Below are 19168 nucleotides of genomic sequence, written 5' to 3'. Positions count from 1 at the left end.
GGAATTTGGAATGTGCTATTTCTCATTTCTTTTTTAAGATCATTGCAATTTAATATTATGTTAGAACAAAAAATAATAATAATAATAATTCGATTTTCTAATAGGTCATTGCATTTTAATATTCTTTGATACTTTTTAGATCATTGCAATTGACTATTTCAATTAAATATCTTATTTTTATCATATAAATTGTTGTGTCATTATCTAATAGGTTTTTCAATAAATGGGCAATGAAAAATTTAAAAAGCTTAATTGAAACAAACGTGACAAAATAGGAATAAGAGGGATTAACCCACTAATATCATTCTCCTTTCCAATTTTCGTAAGAAAATAAGGATCCGTACAGAATTGATGAAATGCATAAGATGCGCCAACGTTCATCTTGAGCCATTTGGTAAGCTGGTAACCCTCTCTCTCACACATTTTTGTTAAACCATCTTTGTTCAACTTCTGATTTTGTGCCTCTTCAGTTTTCTAAATATGTCAAATTAGTGGGATGAGTAATGGTGGTATCAAATATCCGCAGAAAGTAATGACCGTTGATATGAGGCAACCCATGCAAATACTTCAAAGCTTTTCAGAAATTGTCCTATTAAGAACTTGGAACACAAAAATGTTTAGAAGATAATGATATGACATTTGGAGATTAATATTTTGTCAAGGATTGCTATCAAAAAGCATAGAAGAGGCCGTAGATTGGCAACAAATGACTGGCCGGTCAAGGCAAAAAATGGCCAAACTTTGCATGTCATATGCAGATCTTCAATGGCAGCTTCATCCCTGCCATGCCACACCTCTTTATCATTTGAGCCCAACTCATAGAAGCAAAGCGCTCCAGATGTTACCAGTAATCTCTGCAAGAACAAGAACCATCTCTGAAATGGTGAAATCGACTACGATCCCTCACAACAATCTCCCGGTCATAAACTTTGGATATGAGTTTAATTGCAAGATGACAGTCTGCACAAACTCTCAAATTCTTCCAAATCCTAATTGGGATCCCTGGTGCAGTATTTAGGATCATAAAGGCAATTGCAATTTTTTCACTATGGTAGGACAATGCATTTTCTTTTTCCTCCTCCTCTATGTCTGCAAGAACATTTTCTGTATGAGGCACGTACCCTTTCGGTTTCAACAGATTTGTGATCTCTGCTAGCATTGTGTATATCTTTTCACTTTGGGGATGAGATCTATCACCCATCGTAAACTCATAAATACAATTCCTCAACTCAACAATGCTATACCCTGGACTTTTCCTCACCCCATCACTAAGCATTGTCCTCCTCACCTTTTGCACATCTGACCAACGACGCTCAGATGCATAGAGATTGGAGAGGAGCACATAATCTCCACTATGTCCAGGCTCTAATTCTCGGATGTGGGCTCTTGCAGTCTCTCCGAGAGCCAGGTGCCCGTGTATTGTGCATGCTCCTAACAAGGTCCTCCATATAACAGCATTGGGCTGCATGGACATGTTGTTAATGTATTCATATGCTTCTTTCACTAAGCCAGCCCTACCTAACAAATCAATCATGCAACCATAATGTTCTATTCTGGGGACAATTCCATACTCCTCTTTCATCATTCTAAAGTAATTGAATCCTTCATCAACCATCCCGCAATGACTACAGGCATACAAGACCCCAACAAAAGTGATCTCAGTAGGCACCAATCCCTCTCTCCTCAACTCCTTGAAATGCTCAAGTGCTTCATTACCAAACCCGTTAACAGCCAACCCAACAACTAAAGCAGTCCACGAAACCACACTCCTTTCGTCCATCGTTTTGAACACCTTTTGTGCCTCTCTGATGCTCCCACACTTTGCATAAAGGTCCAGAAGGGCATTAGTAGCATGTGAATTCCCGGTCAAGCCCACCTTCAGCATATACACATGGATCCTCCTACCCAAAGCCAAAGTTCCAAGCTCAGCACAAGCAGACAACAAGCTAACCATGGTGAACCCATCTGGCTGAACACCCTCCAAACTCATATCCCTGAAAATAGTCAAAGCCTCATTGGGCCTCCCGTTCAAAGCAAACCCATTAATCACAGAATTCCAAGCCACAAGGTCTCTCTCAGAGATTGACTCAAACACCCTGTGTGCACTCTCAACATGGCCACAACATGCATACATGTGAAGCAAGGTGTTCTTAACAAAGACCAATGACTCAAACCCATTTCTCAGAGCAATGGAATGTATCTTCTCACCCTCTCTAACATTCGTCAACTTAGCCACAGCCTTTAGAAGAAAAGGGTAAGTGTGTGTATCAGGTTCCACAGAATTCACATGCATTTGGTGGTAAAGTTGAAGAACAGGAGTTGGGTTCTCACTCTCAGCATATCCTCTAATCATGGTGTTCCATGTGAAGACATTAGGGCTTCTGATTTGGGAAAATATCTGGTGGGCATAGGGCATAGGGGCTTTGAGAGACACAGTGGTGAAAATGAGGTGTTTGCCCATGTCTGGGTTGCTGAGTGGAACACCATGCCTTACAGAGAAGGCATGGATTTGCTGCATCTTCACCTTGGAGGATGCACAGCATTGCAAGAGAGCAATGCACTTTTGGAGAATGTAGTGTATTGGGTTTTGTGGGAAAGTTGGTGAGGGGGCTGAAAGTGAAGAGAAGAGGGTTTTGGGGTTGTGAGTAAAGGTTTTTGCTGAGAACGTATGTGGAAAAGATGGGTGGAGGAGTGAGGGCTGTTTTGGGAGCATCAGATCATGTTTATGTGAGAGAGGGGCTCCAATTGTTAGCTGCAAATATGTATATGGAAGAGTTAATTTGGGCTTTGGGTTTGTTGAGTGGGGCTACTTCAATGTATTTAACATTTTATTTTATTCTTATTATAAAACATTTTATTTTACTTAAAGAATAGATTCTAACCAATTTTAGTTGAAATGTTACAAATATTAAATGTTTAGGTGAAGTTTTTAATTAGAATGTGAATTGAAATTGTTGATTATGGAACATTGTATTAAAATGTGAGTAACATGAAAAGATTTCTAATTTTTTCTTTTTATTTGAAAGTTGAACTGAGAATCTATAATCCCACCCGATCCGTTCTATGTCACTTAAACTGGTCACGTGTCCAAAAAGATCAGTACTTTGAACTTTGATCTTTATAAGTTATAATAGTGCCACATTATCTTCTCTCTGCTTATGGATTAAACAGCATGCCTTCATGAGGAAAGTGTCCACAGAATTCTGTTAAAATAGTAGCAAAGCGCTATGGTAAAACTGCACTTGTCTAACTATATATTATAACCAACATTTATTGGCAAAGTTCATGGAGGAGGAAGAGCTATAAGTACAGGTAGTTCACTGTGCTCCTCTCCAGCTAATTACATAACACGAATGAGCAAAGAAAACCAAAAAAGGCGACGGTGATCATAAAAGATCAATCAAAAAATTCCCAATGGGGTGTGGTTGGAGGGGGGTCAAATGTCTCCCACTTGGTCGTCACAACAACAGGCTTTACATTTGCATTTGATATCTTCAGCGCATCCAGACTTTCAACACATTTCTGCACCCTCGTGCCCTGGAAAAAATCAACTTCCAAAATTAGCCTTCTTATTGCACTAAAATTAGCTCAAGACCTCAATATATATATATATATATATATACAAAGAAATTCTCCTATACAAACGTCCGGACATTATTGCTGCGCGTACGCACTACCTCTCTCTCATTTCCTCTATGTTTACAATGGGTACGTCTAAATGAGATAATAACTATATATATATTACCTGCGAAGTTTTTGAAGCAACAGCATCTCCTTCTGCAGAAATGTTGTCCAGCTTGATGGCTTGCCTCATGAGCATCTCAATGAGTGTTGTGATCTGAACTTCTGCTACCTTGACTCCATTTGAGATGGATTTTTCAATTGCAGAGACCTATGAAAGAAAGAGGAAATTAGTAAATAAGTATTATGTGACCAAAAAGAATCAAAAGATAAGTGATGGCTGAAAAAGGACAATGCATCCATATTATTGTTCTAGGTTTGGAATATCTACCAAACATCTCTTTTAATATAGAAAAAAAAATTGAAGAATCAACAACCAATGATTCACTGACAAATTTCAACTGGGCTCCCGCAAATTTTTTATTTTTTATTTTTGAAAAGAAACTGGGCTTTCATAAAATCACTATGTTGGCCCCCAGGAAGCCCCCAGGTCATGATTAAGTTTTACAGGAAAGATGATCCATTGTGCAAAACAAAGTCCTGAGTCAATTCAATCCAAAAGGACCCCACTAAAACCCAGCTTAATGGTCAAGATTCAACACCCCAAGCCCAGCTGTCTCACCCACTTTGGATGCAATCATCACACTCCCAATCCAACGGCTGACCTCACTCCAAATTTTTTTATCCAACTAAAAAACAAGCCAACATAAAATAAACATTGACCCAGTGACGGAGTGAGTTCTGGGGTTTGCTTACCTGCTCCGCGAGCTTATCGACCTCCACGGACACGTCCGATATGGCGCGATGTGCGCTCTGGATCTTAGCATTTCGACGCATCTCATCGGCCCTTCTCTCGATGCTCGCTGGGTCCTGGATCAGTATGACTTTTGACCGGTCTTTGACCCCCCACATGTCCAAATACTCACCGTTTTCTCGCTCTTTTCCTCTGAATAATAGCCTCTGCTCGCCAGGCTGTAACCCAGTCTCTGCCGTCAGAACCTTCTTCAACTCCCCTGTACAGTATATTTTGGTTCCAGTCCAGTCAACTCCCCATTCTAATTTACCATTTTACCATCACATTTCACCACCACTCACTCACTCAACATTGCACTCTCTAATTGGATGACAACATAGACAATTCAATTTTAAAGCAAAAACAGTAATTTAATCATTTTTTCCCTCCAAATTACTGATAATTACTGGTTTGTTTGGTTACCGAGAAAATGTGATTAATATATTTTCTCGGGAGCCAAACAGAAAGCAAAGAATGACGTGTCAAAATACAGAATGCGAAAGGTTAAATCAAGCAAGTTAATTACCGAAGGTGGATTGAGAGGCTGCCGAGATCTCGTACCGCAGAGCACCAAAAGCAATCCGAAGCCGTAAATTCGGAGCCGGAACGTCCGATTTCTCACCTCTTTTCTGAACCAACATTCCTCCGGGTCTCATTTCCCACGCAACTTCCTCGTCCCTTGACATCGAAGACGGCGCCGTATTGGAGCTATCCCTGGCTCTGCCGTACGAATTGGACCTTCGCTTCAACATTTTCTTGTTTTTGAATTTCGGCGGAATTTTCCGGGAAATATCCTGGGGTTTTATGTTTGAATCTGTTTTCTCGGGAAAATATCTCTCGTCGGCATGAATCAATGCGCTGTTTTCTGCCGACACAAACAGGGTGTCATTTTGGGGGGTTTTTATAGTGCGGGTTTGGTTTCGAATATATGACGGAAATAACAGGGAATATGTTTTGACCACTGGCAACGTGACACGTGTCGGGGTGCGTCAGGGTTGTGTGGAGTGACAGCTAAGCGGAGAGAGATCGCCGACAGTCGAAGGAAGGAAACATTCAAGCATCCAAAGAGTAATTGGGTTGACAGGTGGACAACAGTAATTGGGTTTTACTGTGTGGGGTCCTGCTTGGTTTCGTTTTCATTGGACGAAAATGTTTGCACGTGAAGTTATGTGGCACCTACGAATTGACGCGTGTAGCTTTCAGATGGATAATAAATTGTGGGTGAGGAAAGGGAAGGTATTTGGCGTGATGATATCATCAGAGTCGTAGGATGGAGTTTAAGTCATTTGATCCAAGGGTGGAGAGTGATGTATGGATTAATTTCAATATGCCAGATATTTTTGCTTAGAGTTTTACTAATTTTATTGTTAAGGGATAATTAAGGCGTAACAACTTATGGTTAGTGTGTGATATAATCAAAAGTGATTAAGCCCTTGACCAAACCTAATGTCTGTTTTTTTGTGATTAGCAATTCGACTGCGGTTCAAAAGCATATGATGATGTAGTAGCTGTGTTGTTTGAATTATATGATCAAAACATAATTATTATCATATTATGTTTAATTCTTAATCAAAATGTCGAGTATTATTGATTACTCACTTTTAAGTTTATTTCATAGGCCTCGTTAGATGGACTAGTCATCATCGGATTGTGACCGGTGCTAATCCTAATAATTGTCCACCATAACACTAGTAAGTAAAGTCCCACTTTCATTAGTAACACCGAAACATAACAATAGTCTATTTTAATTGAAATAGTCTTTTACGATCGAAACTTACCAAGCCACCCTTATAGACCATGTAACTTCAAAACCCTTCCGCCAACAAATGTAACCCTAAACCCTGTATTCATATAGATCAATAGTGTGGCAAATGATAAATGAATGGTTTTTTTTGGGGTAAATTAAATGAAAGCTGTATTTTTATTAGCAAGAAAAGCTTAGGCAGCCGAATGATTGAATTGCCAAACATTGATGGGTCTAGGGGTGGGCATCAATCCGGCCGAATTGATGAAATAGGCTGATTTAAACCGTAATTATCGGTTTGGTTTGATTTTGATTAAGAAAAAGTCAAACGGTTTAAAAATCAAACCTGATCGTATATGATTTGACTTTGAGCTTTTATAAATCGACCCAAACCAAATCGAATTGTTTATGTGTATATTTATTTATTTATATTATAGTTTACATGTATAATACTCTAAAGGTAAAAACTATATATGTATATTTAAATTGAGTTATATTAGTAATTGAAATTTGAAGTTTTATGGCATGTTGAGCTTTATGATGGTTTCATATTCTAGAAAAGTATGGAGCAAGTTTGAATTTGTTGGTTGTAAATGGGCTAGCAATATAAAAAAATGCAAAAGGAAAAGAGAATTAGGCTTAGGCTCAAACTGGCCGAACCAATCTATTTTAAATTGGGTTGGTTTGATTTGGTTTCTTTTATGACTTTTGTCAAAACTGAACCAAATCAAATTGTTATATTGTAATTTGTTCAACCGTAATTTTAAAGTAAAATCAATCTAATCCGGACCGTATTCACCCCTATATGCGTCACCTTTTCTATATGAAAAAGACAAACCGGCACCAACTGTTTGAGTTGCTAGAAGTGACATATCGTACCAAACCTCATCAAAGACTTTTCTTATCAAACACTGTTGGTGTTGTTGGGGTTGGTTGGAGGAATTGTCTGGACTTTTTTCTTTAACTTTTCAATTGGAAAAATTACATTTAGACTGTTTATGGTCCCCAAAGACTTCACACTTTCGTAACATTGGTTTCACTTTCTAATTTTTTTTACTATAATAATATTATAATTTGAAGACCAAACCAAAAAAGATTTGAAGTTTAAAGACCAGAGTGCCAAGGTCAAATTCATCTTTACAATATTTTAATTTTTGGGCCAGATGAGTTTTGAGCATCCCTTTATGAGACTCAAAAGTAAAGATGAAAGAAATAAAGAAATAAGTTTATATTTGATGGTCATATTATCATATAGCTAAATTCCTTTGTGTATTTAGCATAAGGAAATGCAAGCAAAATGAGTTATCACTTCATCTAAATAATTTTCAATTTTATACCATGAAAAAAACTAGAACGAGCGGTTCTCCCTACACTTGAGATTTCGAATCCCCCTATTTCAATATTGCTTATACTAAAATTAAAAAAAAAACTATAATTAGAGCGGCTCCAATAGCAATTTATTTATTCCATCTATCTAAGCCCAACAAAAGATGATTTGGGGGAAAATTTCATGAACCAAAAGCCCATGGATACCCAGTAGCCCAATATAACTAAAAGCCCATTACGGTCGGTGACTTCTAGTTTTAGGTTCTTCTTGGAACTAAAAACTCAAACCTAAAGTTTCCCTCTATATCCAAAATTAACGATTACCGGCGATTCTGCCGCCACCCGCCAATCTCCGACGTTCAATTATCAATCTACATCTTCCTATTTTCTCTACGGCGTGTCGTTTTCAGGTCTCTCTCTCTTCTTCTCTCTGCTGGAAAGCTTCGATTTTGGATTGGCGTGGTATTTCACTAGAATATATTCAACTCGAAGCATATTAGATGAACATGGAACATGGTTTTTTGTTTTGAAGCTTTGATGCATTTGATCCTAGAAATTTTATTCTGTTTTGTTTATCTGTGTTTTTTAATGGGTCTCTGATAATATATGTAATGAGTCATTGGGATGGTGCTCTGGTTGTGCTCTAGTTTCATCTGAGATATTAGGTTTCGGATGTTATTTGGCTTGGGCTTTATCTAGTGCATTGGTTTCATGTTTCCTCTAGGCTGAAAAGGCTGCTAAATTTATTATTTGTTATTTAAAATTTATAAAAATTTATTTGAATTCAAATGATAGAGGAAGTTGACTGGGAACTTTAATGTGTCACTAAACAGATGGATCTTGAAGCCAAAAGGTTTGGAAGGGGTAAGTAAGAAGCTTTAGATGATGAGAGGCTTGTTTTGTTTTTTGCTTTCTCATGTGTTTGATTGCTATTAAAAGTTCATGTAATTGAGGCATGGTATCTCATTTTCAAACAAAGATTCTAGTTTTCTATGCGTATTTTGTAATTCCTTGTAGATAAGTGTTTCTGGATTCACTGTTTATTAGAGCTTCACGTCTGGAGTAGTATGTGAGGATTAAACGCAGTGATATATCAATTAGAGCTTTACTCAACCCTTTTGATCATGAAATGGTCTCTTGGAAGAGTCCTGAGAAGGTTACCACTCAAACATATGAAAACTATATGCTAAATTTTTTCCGGAGACTTCTATTTGAGAATTTGTATGCATAGATTTTCTCTCCCGAGCAGGTGAGATATGGATAGGAAATTCAGTAATAAGAAATGACAATTAACCTTGTTTCGCCTTGTTAATTTTCATGTGCTGTTATTAATCTATTCTTAGTCTCTCCTTATGCAAAGTGAATCACTGTAACAGTTAAGGTGCTTTCTTGAATCTTAAATTATTATCAGGTCCAAGGGAACTTGGTGGTGCTACTGATCTCATAAATCTATATAAGCTTTGGCCTCACCATGAGTTCTTCTGCAAGAGATCACTGCCTTTGTCAATATCAGAGACTCATTATTTACATAATGTGGTGGGAGATACATTAATCAGGAAAGGGGAAGGGATGGAATTCGATCAGCTCTTTCAAAGCAACCTTTATATGAGAGAAAAAAATGCACACATACATCCCTTTGATTTGGATGTACTTTGTGAAGCTTTTCTAATAAGGGAAACAACTCCTGTTAAACTGCCTTCTGTAAGACATTTTCTACACCTTTGCTTGCTTAGTTTGGTCAGTCCTCCTTTTCGGGGGTGGGTGGAGGGTTTTCTTTGTCTTTTGAATTCTGTGACATAAAGTCATTTTTGTATGGTGTTAACAGGCAGAGAAGGGGATCTGTACCTCAGTGGTGAAGTCAAAGAGTGAATTAGAAAACAAGGAGAAGAAGCATAAGAAGCACAAAGACAAGGATAAAGATCATAAGAAGCACAAAAACCGTCACAAGGACAACAGTGGTGATGCTGTTAAGAACATAAATGTTGATTACGGCTTGAAAACTGAGCAGTTGAAGGAACGAGAAGACATGGTAAGAACATGACTCTTTTTATTGGGCATGCAGGGATTGCATGGTTCAATTGTTTACCATTCTTTAATATGAACATAACTAGGCATAGCAGAATAATAGATTACAGCACCTGATATGGGTGGCCATCTACCAGTACTTTGTGTGTGTCTCCATTGTTTGAGTGTAGGATGTTTCAGAAACAGTTGACAAATGCTGTGCCACTTGTATTTTTCTAGCTTTGAAAGTACACTTTAGTTAGTGCTGCTGTAATCAGTCAATTATTGGTAGTGATAAGTGGTAACTGGTGTCACAGTTGATTTAATTTAAATCAAGAGATAGGGAGGGATTGAGTGATCTTCATCTACTCACTCTTGTGATGGCAATGTTTGTCTCAAATGTAAAGGGTTGCTATGACGTGGGACTCTATGAGAGTGCATTATAACATGACTTTTTGCACTCTCCAAAATAAAATAAATTCCTGCCTTTAGGGTTCCGACCTTGTATGAGCGGTGTTAATTTGCCACTTTGAATTTGAGTGGAGTACCCGATTCTGTTTATGTAACATGAAATTGTGCCAATAAAAAAAAAAAAAAAAAAAAAGGAAAAAATTTAAGATATCGAATTTTACATCTCCTCTGATCATCATGTGTGATCCCTTTTCTTTTTATCTCTTTACAGTTCATTCAGAAGAGGAGGCTCGATGGTTTTGAAGATCCTTCTGTCTTTGGACATAAAAAATCCAGGTAATGGAGGCAGAAGTTAGAATGGTCTTTGAGAAGGATATTCTGGGTTTTCATTGTTTTGTTATTTGCTTTTCTACTTTTCTTTTAGCAAGTTTGTGTTTGTGTTTTTTTGTTTCTTTTCCTTTCCATTTGCTTAATTCTGACTAGAGTTCCTGCCAATTTTGTCATTATCAGAATCCAAAGATAACTGAGACTGACAGCTAGAGGTGACCGGTTTAAAACACATTGCCTTGGTTTCTCTGGATTTTGTAACTCCCAAAAGTCCTCAGTTAAGCTAGCAGTCAGTTCATCAAAAGAAAAGGGACAAGGCAAACTATGAAGTATTTTAGACCATATAAACCTAGGATCCTGTTTATCATTGAACACATGTCACATGGTTTATATGTTAAAATGACAGAAATGTAAAACAATCTGCTTTTGTTGTATTGTTCCAATCTATCTTCTTCCATCTTGCTTTGTGTAATTTCACATCCATGTTTCTTGATGAATACCTGTTTTTCTTAACGTAGATTGAGGACAGGAGAAATTTGAGGTGGACGGATGAAAATGCCGGTATAAGTATCTGTAGAAATATCAGTGTTAGGACTTATGAAATATTGATAGCGTTTTATTGGTAAAAATTATGAAAAGGATAGAAAATCTACTTGACAACGTAGACACTTCGGATGAAATTTTAAGAGTGCTTCTCTTCTCACCTCTATATTTCAGATCCCATTCTCGCTTCATGAAATTATTAATTACTAATTTCCCCTTTACGAAATTGTTAAATTTAACACGAATGAGTAATTAAAAAGAAAGAAAGAAGGTGATTGCAGTCGTCAGTGTCCTGCAATCATTGACAATGACACTGATCTTAGGATCGACTATTTAACAAATTGGATTCGAGATATGACCAGCAATGGAAGTTTATAATCCATTTTTCTAAAAGCCTCGGTCTAAAAAATCTAAAATCTTAAAAGGTTAGGACAAAGGAATTTGAACATATGGGTAAAGGGATTTGAACATTGGCCTTTTAGGCCCGTTTGGTTCATGGAAAAGGAGACTTGAAAATGGAAAATCAATCACTTTCCTATGTTTGTTAAGTCCATGTATGAGAAATCATTGTCTGGCCTATGGGAAAGTAAAACCATCCTCCCAACTTGAGTTTTGTTTTCTCTCCTCATGGAAAAGTTTCGGGAAATGAACCAACATTAAATACACATTTTGTTCTCATTAACAATTTAGAATTACAATATATCATTAAATGCATTCTTTTTTTATTTAATTTAATATGAGTATACTTTGTTTTCCATTCATACTCAAAACAAACATGGGAAAGGAAATAAAGTGCTACCTCCCGGTTACTTTCCCAGTATTACCAAACATGGGAAAGAAATCTTTCATTTCCCATCCTTTAGGAAATGACATGGGAAATAATTTCCCCTCAAATTCATTAGGTGAATCAAACGGGACCTTAAGGTAAGGCAAATGCTTCCTCTCCTAATAGCTGCATGCCTATGGAATTGGCCTTTTAGCATTAGTTTGCCTGAAATCAAGCCCGAGTCTTGTAATTTGGGCAATATGTGGAGGAATTCGCATGCGTGTCGACGAGAGATATGTGAAGAGTGATAAGAGACGTGTCGACGAGAGATATGTGAAGAGAGATAAGCGGGGGAGACAATGAAATCAATGTCCGATGTGAAGAGTTAGGTTTTCCCTAAGAAAATTGGACATCTCAACAACCTAGAAAACTTAAGAGTTAAATACCATTACCACTTGTGACGGTGGATTTAACTACTGCTTAAGCACATTAGTTGCTGGTCATAATCTTGGTATTTGACTTATCAAACTTCTGAGCTAAGTATAGAGTAATGAGCCATCAACGTTTGCATCAATCGTGCAGTTACTGGTCGGTATCCTATTTAATATGACAGAGGACAGACAACAAGAAAATAACTGATGATTGGTACGATTTTGCATAATGGCTAGCAGTGAAGCAAAACAATTAGTGCAATTCCACCCTTCATGGCTTTAGTTTTCATAAAAACCATCCTGTATAAAAAGTGGAATCAGAAGCAAATCCTCAACGTACATCACCATATCGGATCGATTGAAAATTTTAGAATAGTGGTAAATTTACATCCCGGTTCGAATCTTGCTTCAACGGCAAAAAAGGTCATAGACGACCAATTTTCACTGTCGTCTGGATTGAAAATTAAAGGATTCACCATTATGCCTAAGATAGGGGCCTAAATTATTAAAAAAACTACATGAAATGGACTTTAAAAACATGCCGAAAGCTCATTTACAACATAACAAAGAGGCTTCGAACTTCCTATAAATTACAAAACTGCCATCAATTTCTTAAAACGAGCTCAACTCCAAAACCTCATCAAAAAACCCAAAACACTCAACATGTCATCAAAGTAATTTAATAATCAAAATTAAATTCAACATGACTAGTTGTCAATTTTTGGATTTTTTTATATATAAATTAAATGATGTAGGATTTATTTATATCGCTAATGTCAAGAAAGAGTATATAACTAAATATATATTGAAGAGTTATGCTACGGACGTAGGCAACCAAACCACCACAGGAATTCCACACAACACTCGTATATAAAACCTCAATTCCAAGTGGAAAACTCAACTCATCAACAACCATTTTGAATTTCAGTACTCTTTTAGTTCCTCTCCTAGTTGACTAGTTTCTTCATCCACATAATGGGTAGCCTCGAATTCGAGCATCCACAAGAAAACAATTCTGCCCACATGACCACTAGCCCTCTAGACCCTGAGGAATTCAGAAGGCAAGGCCACATGGTCATAGACTTCATTGCAGATTATTACAAAACAATTGAAAAATACCCAGTTCTTAGCCAAGTCCAACCGGGCTATCTCAAAAAACGCTTGCCAGAATCTGCCCCATATGACCCTGAACCCATTGAAACCATCCTCCAAGATGTTCAGGATCACATTGTCCCTGGCCTAACACATTGGCTAAGCCCTAACCACTTTGGCTACTTCCCTGCAGCTATCAGCACCGCAGCGTTCCTCGGCGAAATGCTCACCACTGGTTTCAATGTTGTGGGGTTCAATTGGATGGCATCCCCAGCTGCAACTGAGCTTGAAACCATTGTCATGGATTGGCTTGGAGATATGCTCAAACTTCCCAAGTCTTTCCTTTTCTCTGGCAACGGCGGAGGTGTATTGCAAGGCACTACTTGTGAGGCCATTGTTTGTACCATGGCAGCCGCCAGGGATCAAATGCTAAGCCAAATTGGTAGAGAGAATATTGGGAAGCTAGTTGTGTATGGATCAGACCAAACACATAGCGCGCTTCAAAAAGCTTCTCAAATTGTTGGGATTCACCCAAAGAATTTCAGGGCCATAGAGACCACAAAATCAACATCATTTGCACTATCACCTGGGGTGCTAAAATCGACTATCTGTTCAGACATAGAAGCTGGGCTTGTCCCATTGTTTCTATGTGCCACAGTGGGAACAACCGCAATAACAGCCGTTGATCCATTGGGGCCACTCTGCGAGGTGGCAAAAGAACATGACATGTGGGTTCATGTGGACGCTGCATATGCTGGAAGTGCTTGCATTTGTCCAGAGTTTCAATACTTTATCGATGGCGTTGAGGGTGCAGATTCATTCAGTCTCAATGCGCACAAATGGTTCTTCACAACCCTCGACTGTTGTTGCCTCTGGGTTAAGAATCCAAGTGCTTTGGTGAGCTCACTTTCGACGAATCCGGAGTTTCTGAGGAACAAGGCCACGGATTCGAAGCAAGTGGTGGACTACAAGGACTGGCAAATAGCCTTGAGCAGGAGGTTCAAGGCCATCAAATTATGGCTTGTGCTTAGAAGCTATGGTGTGGGCAACCTTAGGAACTTTCTTAGGAGCCATGTGAAAATGGCCAAGATTTTTGAAGGGCTTGTGGGGATGGACAAAAGGTTTGAGATTGTGGCCCCTAGGCATTTCTCTTTGGTCTGTTTTAGGGTTTCTCCATCAGCAATTAGCAAGGCTAATCCAAGCCTAAGTGATCATGATAATGGTAAGCTTAAGGCACATAATTATGAGTTGTTAAATGGTGTAAAATGTGCAGTTAACGAGGTGAATAGCAAGTTGCTGGAGGCGATTAACGGGTCGGGTCTGGTGTACATGAGCCATGCTGTGGTTGGAGGGATGTATGTGTTACGTTGCGCAATTGGAGCAAGTCTCACTGAGGAAAAGCACGTAGCCATGGCTTGGAAGGTGGTGCAAGAGCATGCAGATGCCATCCTTGGAACTAAGATTATTGTGGATCAAACTTAGATAATTTGTCTAGTTTTTAATTGTTTATAGATCAGTGCAATTGTCATTTGTGGGTTTTGTTTTCCGAAATATATTGTCCTGGTGTTATGTATTAAATATCATTATCTATAGAAGTATCTGAATTCTTTGTTTTCTAAAATAGATTGTCCTGGTGTTATGTATTAACTTTGCAGAAGAAATAAATAAATAAAAATCAATACTAAAAAAAAGGACAATAGCCACAGCAAACCTACAATGTCTATTTTGTGGTAAGCTTATTCATCTGACCATATACGGACTACACCTAGAGCCAAGTTCACATCAGACTTTTTCTCTCACTTAACCACATAACGTGCTATATGTGGAGCCAAGTCTACATCGTGTTAATAATTTGGGTATGTGTGCAGCGGAGTTAGTCAGGCCGATGACAAGGTTTGGGTGGTCAGTTGGGTCGGTGGCCGTACCCAATCAAGGTGCGGCCGGTTTGGGTCTGGTTCGAGGTCTCGTTCTAATATTATGTTAAATTTAGAGAGACGGGTCATCAGCCCACTACTAGCAACACTGATATTGTCCCTAACTTAACCACTTACAAAACCCAGTAGGTGTGAGGTTTTATCACAAAAGATCTCGGTGATATTAGGAGTATAACCATTTATTATAAGTTGTAATTTATTTAATCAAATTTTCGATGTGGGACTTTATATTCTTCAACATGACCCACCGCAAATTTGGCCACAAATTGGTTATGCTGTGGAAAAACACATGGCAACACCATGTAAGGGACACCATGACAGGATTTGTGGCCAATCCGTGGCCAAATGGTGTATCTGTGGCTAAAATTGAGCTTTTCTAGTATCACAAAGGAAAATGGAAGAAAAAGGGTAGAAACGATATTATATATTTTACACTATTCTTAGATTGACCTCGAGGTTTGTTGTCGTATATGTTTATAATTGCCATTTGGTTGGGGCCCGAAGCTTGTTGCAGCTTAGGACGGTGATGTTTTGGTACGTGGCAGCATACCCATGGTCGAATAGCATGTTGGAAATTTTTTCAAGTTCTGGGTATATCATAAAAGACAACAACTATTCGACCTTTAAAGTTTGCTTGAAATCAAGCTTGAGTCCTGTAATTTGTGTGTCAAACAAAGTATGTCAAATATTCAGTTATGCTCATATTTGGATATCTTTTATTTTTTTTAAATATGGAGGTATTTATATAAGTACAAAGATGTGTTAACTCTAAATAAAATAGGAAATATATCTAAATTACAATAGGAAATAAATATATATTACAATAGGACTAAATAATAATTGGTAAGTAACTAAAATTCTAACTAAATAAGGAACCAAAATCCTAACTAAGTAAGGACTCGCCAACACTCCCCCTTAAGATGGGACAAAAATATTTCGCATACCCAACTTGACAAGCGAGTCATAGAATATTATACTTGAGACAAACAAATTGTAGAGAAGGTCTTTTCATCAATAACGAGTGGAACAACTGACAAACCAAAGCAAAGATTGCAGCGGAAACACAAGAGAAAAAGCAAGCAAAGGCAACGTCAACTGCGGCAGCATTGGCCATGGCAACGACAACAGTAGCAAAAAACGACAATGACAAATTCTTTCATATCAACTTTAGCTAATTCACACAGACACAACTTCTCTTCACTCCCCGTCTCCCCTTGAAGAGAAAGGGTCGTCAAAGCTAAGAAATAAACAATTTCTTCATGGGAATACGTCAAGGTAATGGGGCAAGCAACACATTTAAGAGAGATAAGGTATAAGAAAGAGAAACATATCCATTTTCGCTCTCCCTCCCCTCTTCCTTGAAGAGGAAGGGAAAGAGGAAGGGAAGAGAGCACTTAAATTGCAAGCAGACCGCAAGCACAGGTCACAAAAGAACCTAGGCTCTTATACCATGTCAAACAAAGTAGGGCAAATATTCAATTATGCTCATATTTTTATTCTTTCCCAATTTGGAGGTATTTATATAAGTACAAAGATGTGTGAACCCTAAATAAAATAGGAAATATATCTAAATTACAATAGGAAATAAATCTAAATTACAACAAAAAATAAATCTCTATCATAATAGGACTAGACAAATAGGTAAGTAACCAAAATCCTAACATGGTAAAGAACCAAAATCCTAACTAAATAAGGACTCGCCAACATCTACTACCGTGCTCACAGGGTTTCTGTGTTCTATCTTACCTATTGTCGTGCTCATAGGGTTTTTGTGTTATACTTTTATGTGTTCTGCTATGTGCCTTATTTGTTAGGGTTTTCTCTTGTGTTTCCGCTGTGATCTTTGCTTTGGTTTGTCAGTTGTTCCACTCGTGGTTGACGAAATTTTTTTTTCTACAATTTGTTTGTCTGAAGTATGGTATTCTATGACTCACTTGTCAAGTTGGGTATGCGAAATATCTTTGCTCCAACTTGAGGGGGAGTGTTGGCGAGTCTTTATTTAGTTAGGATTTTGGTTCCTTACCATGTTAGGATTTTGGTTACTTACCTATTTGTCAAGTCCTATTATAATAGAGATTTATTTTCTATTGTAATTTAGATTTATTTCCTATTGTAATTTAGATATATTTCTTGTTTTATTTAGGGTTCACACATCTTTGTACTTGTATAAATACCTCTAAATTGGGGAAGAATAAAAATATGAGCATAATTGAATATTAGCCCTACTTTGTTTGACATTATGCACTATGTGGAGGAATTCGCGTGCATGTCAACAAGAGACATGTGGGAAGAGAGATAGAAAAAGAGAGACAATGAAATCAGGACATGAAAGTTATTTCATGTCCGACACAAATAGTTAGGTTTTCTCAAAGAAAATTGGACATCTCAACTCTATAAAATCTATGAAAGCTTGGAGTTAAATACCATGAGGACTTGTGATGGTTTATTTAACTACTACTTAAGCACATTAGTTGCTGGTTATGATCTTGGTATTTAACTTGAATGATCGAACTTCTGAGTTAAGTGTAGAGTAATGAGCCATCAACGTTTGCAAAAATCATGCATTTACCGGTCGGTATCCATTGGTACGATTTTGCATAATGGCTAGCAGCGAAGCAAAATAATTAGTGCAATTCCATATATTTATGGCTTGTGATATTCAAAAGCAACAGTGAAAAAGTTACAACAAAAAAAGAAAAGGAAAAAACTGACTCCTTAAAATTGAGAACGAACTTCTATTTTGACATGTGACAAATTTTTGTTGTTGAAACTTTATCAATGTTCATAGAATTTTACAAGTGTCAAAACTTCATTGGTTATAAAGAGGAGTTCCTCCTTAATTTTAAGGAGCCAAGCATGCTCTTTTAAATAGTCCATGCTAAATCGGTAAGGAAAAAAACTTGGCTCCTTAAAATTGAGGAGGAGCTCATACTCAAAACAAATGGGGTTTTGAAACTTATCAATTCCTTAAAATTGGATTTAAGGTGCAACAAGCAATGGATGGATGTTCATAATAATTTTTTTATATAAAAAATAGCCAAAATCCATCTAAATGAACTTAAATGCCCTAAAAATTAAAACCCGCATAAAACTGCTACTATTTGATTTTAGATATTTTGTTCAGGATAATTCGGTAAACATTAGGAAAAGGAAATCGCACGAGTGGGTTCGATCTTCTAACTTTCCATTCCATTCCTCCCGTCCTCAGTCCCAGACGCAGCCCCCTCCTCCATTTCCATATAGAACACTAATCACATACAATTAATACACACTTTTATATTCAAGTCAAAGTAGCCAACAGAACAAAACACGTCAAAGTAACTTTTTTGGATCCCACATCAATCTTTCTAAGTCCAATGAATAATAAGGGTTGGTTTAGTTTGGAAATGCCTCTCTCACAACAAATTTTTCAAGTCTGTTTAAGTCCAATTGAATTATAAGACTTGCTTGATGTGTCGTACTCCTTTCTACAAGCGTTATAGAGTAGTCAAAATATTTACATATTGCTTTCTTGTCGCTTACTCTGCTAGTTTGGCCAAAAAAAGAGGAGGTTCTTGCGGTGCCTTATCAAGGTGTCATTCATGAGGTATTATGAGTTCATATTTGCGTTATGATTTCCCAAGTCCATCTTAGTTGTGGTTTATAGGTTTATGTGGGTTTTAGTTTTAAGGGTATTTAAGTCTTTTTAGATGTATTTTCGACTATTTATGAAAATATGGGGTAAATTTTGACTATTTTTTTAATTTATAAAAACTCGTTTATAATCCATTTTCAAGAAACCTTAGCCTTAAAAAAAAACTCAAATTTTAAAGTGAAAAAATAATTTTTTGAATACATAGCACAAAAGGAATGGAGAAGGCAGAGGGAAAGGTGCCGTGGCTTCCATTTCTTTTGTGCCACAGATATTCAATGCACCAACTAGAGAATTCGTGTACCAGAAACACCAGATTCATTGGAATATATAGTGTCATTTCCAAATCTAGAGATTAGAAATTACTCCATCATAACACATACGTTACTCTCAATCAATATAAACATTTCTGCCCAGAACTGCCGCAGCCCATCAACAAACCATTTTCAATTTCAATACTCTTCCCAGTTAACTAGTTTCATCCA

General features: G+C 37.4%; 4 protein-coding genes across 6 annotated transcripts; 2 read left to right on the top strand and 2 right to left on the bottom strand.

The window, feature by feature from the left end:
• Positions 1-563: 563 nt before the first annotated feature.
• Positions 564-2757, bottom strand: LOC117625075 (pentatricopeptide repeat-containing protein At4g21065-like). Its single transcript, XM_034356652.1, has one exon. The coding sequence runs from the start codon at positions 2711-2713 to the stop codon at positions 842-844; it is 1872 nt and encodes a 623-aa protein (XP_034212543.1). The 5' UTR covers positions 2714-2757; the 3' UTR covers positions 564-841.
• Positions 2758-3226: 469 nt separating this feature from the next.
• Positions 3227-5347, bottom strand: LOC117626765 (BAG family molecular chaperone regulator 2-like). The gene is made up of 4 exons (XM_034358601.1): positions 5001-5347; positions 4438-4694; positions 3746-3892; positions 3227-3537 (listed from the first exon to the last, which is right to left on the bottom strand). Exons 1-4 carry the CDS (start codon positions 5224-5226, stop codon positions 3397-3399), a joined length of 771 nt encoding a protein of 256 aa, XP_034214492.1. The 5' UTR covers positions 5227-5347; the 3' UTR covers positions 3227-3396.
• A 2470-nt stretch (positions 5348-7817) lies between these two features.
• LOC117623782 (probable mediator of RNA polymerase II transcription subunit 19b) lies at positions 7818-10767 on the top strand. 3 transcript variants are annotated; one of them, XM_034354755.1, is made up of 6 exons: positions 7819-7954; positions 8378-8408; positions 8956-9245; positions 9370-9573; positions 10231-10295; positions 10470-10767. In XM_034354755.1, the coding sequence occupies exons 2-6, from the start codon at positions 8378-8380 to the stop codon at positions 10480-10482; spliced, it is 603 nt and encodes a 200-aa protein (XP_034210646.1). In that variant the 5' UTR covers positions 7819-7954; the 3' UTR covers positions 10483-10767. The 3 variants fall into 3 exon arrangements, with proteins under 3 accessions (XP_034210647.1, XP_034210648.1, XP_034210646.1); XM_034354756.1 differs by having other exon boundaries at positions 7818-8408; XM_034354757.1 differs by lacking the exon at positions 10470-10767 and having other exon boundaries at positions 7818-7954; positions 10231-10299.
• A 2234-nt stretch (positions 10768-13001) lies between these two features.
• LOC117624087 (tyrosine/DOPA decarboxylase 1-like) lies at positions 13002-14678 on the top strand. The gene has a single exon (XM_034355218.1). It carries the CDS (start codon positions 13002-13004, stop codon positions 14598-14600), a length of 1599 nt encoding a protein of 532 aa, XP_034211109.1. The 3' UTR covers positions 14601-14678.
• The last annotated feature ends 4490 nt before the right edge of the window (positions 14679-19168 follow it).

Source organism: Prunus dulcis, chromosome 4 (genome assembly GCF_902201215.1).
Source record: "Prunus dulcis chromosome 4, ALMONDv2, whole genome shotgun sequence".
Classification (NCBI taxonomy): Eukaryota; Viridiplantae; Streptophyta; class Magnoliopsida; order Rosales; family Rosaceae; genus Prunus; species Prunus dulcis.
This window is presented reverse-complemented; position numbering and strand designations above follow the sequence as displayed.

What these genes read in the sequence shown, in the direction of transcription:
- LOC117625075 (XM_034356652.1), bottom strand. Translation starts at nt 2,713, where the DNA reads ATGCTCCCAAAACAGCCCTCACTCCTCCACCCATCTTTTCCACATACG.
- LOC117623782 (XM_034354756.1), top strand. Translation starts at nt 8,378, where the DNA reads ATGGATCTTGAAGCCAAAAGGTTTGGAAGGG. An exon ending in AGCCAAAAGGTTTGGAAGGG is followed by an intron (nt 8,409 to 8,955) that starts GTAAGTAAGAAG and finishes AATTATTATCAG; the next exon opens with GTCCAAGGGAACTTGGTGGT. An exon ending in CTCCTGTTAAACTGCCTTCT is followed by an intron (nt 9,246 to 9,369) that starts GTAAGACATTTT and finishes TGGTGTTAACAG; the next exon opens with GCAGAGAAGGGGATCTGTAC.
- LOC117626765 (XM_034358601.1), bottom strand. Translation starts at nt 5,226, where the DNA reads ATGTTGAAGCGAAGGTCCAATTCGTACGGCAGAGCCAGGGATAGCTCC. An exon ending in AGCCTCTCAATCCACCTTCG is followed by an intron (nt 4,695 to 5,000) that starts GTAATTAACTTG and finishes TATACTGTACAG; the next exon opens with GGGAGTTGAAGAAGGTTCTG. An exon ending in TCGATAAGCTCGCGGAGCAG is followed by an intron (nt 3,893 to 4,437) that starts GTAAGCAAACCC and finishes TTTCTTTCATAG; the next exon opens with GTCTCTGCAATTGAAAAATC.
- LOC117624087 (XM_034355218.1), top strand. Translation starts at nt 13,002, where the DNA reads ATGGGTAGCCTCGAATTCGAGCATCCACAAGAAAACAATTCTGCCCAC.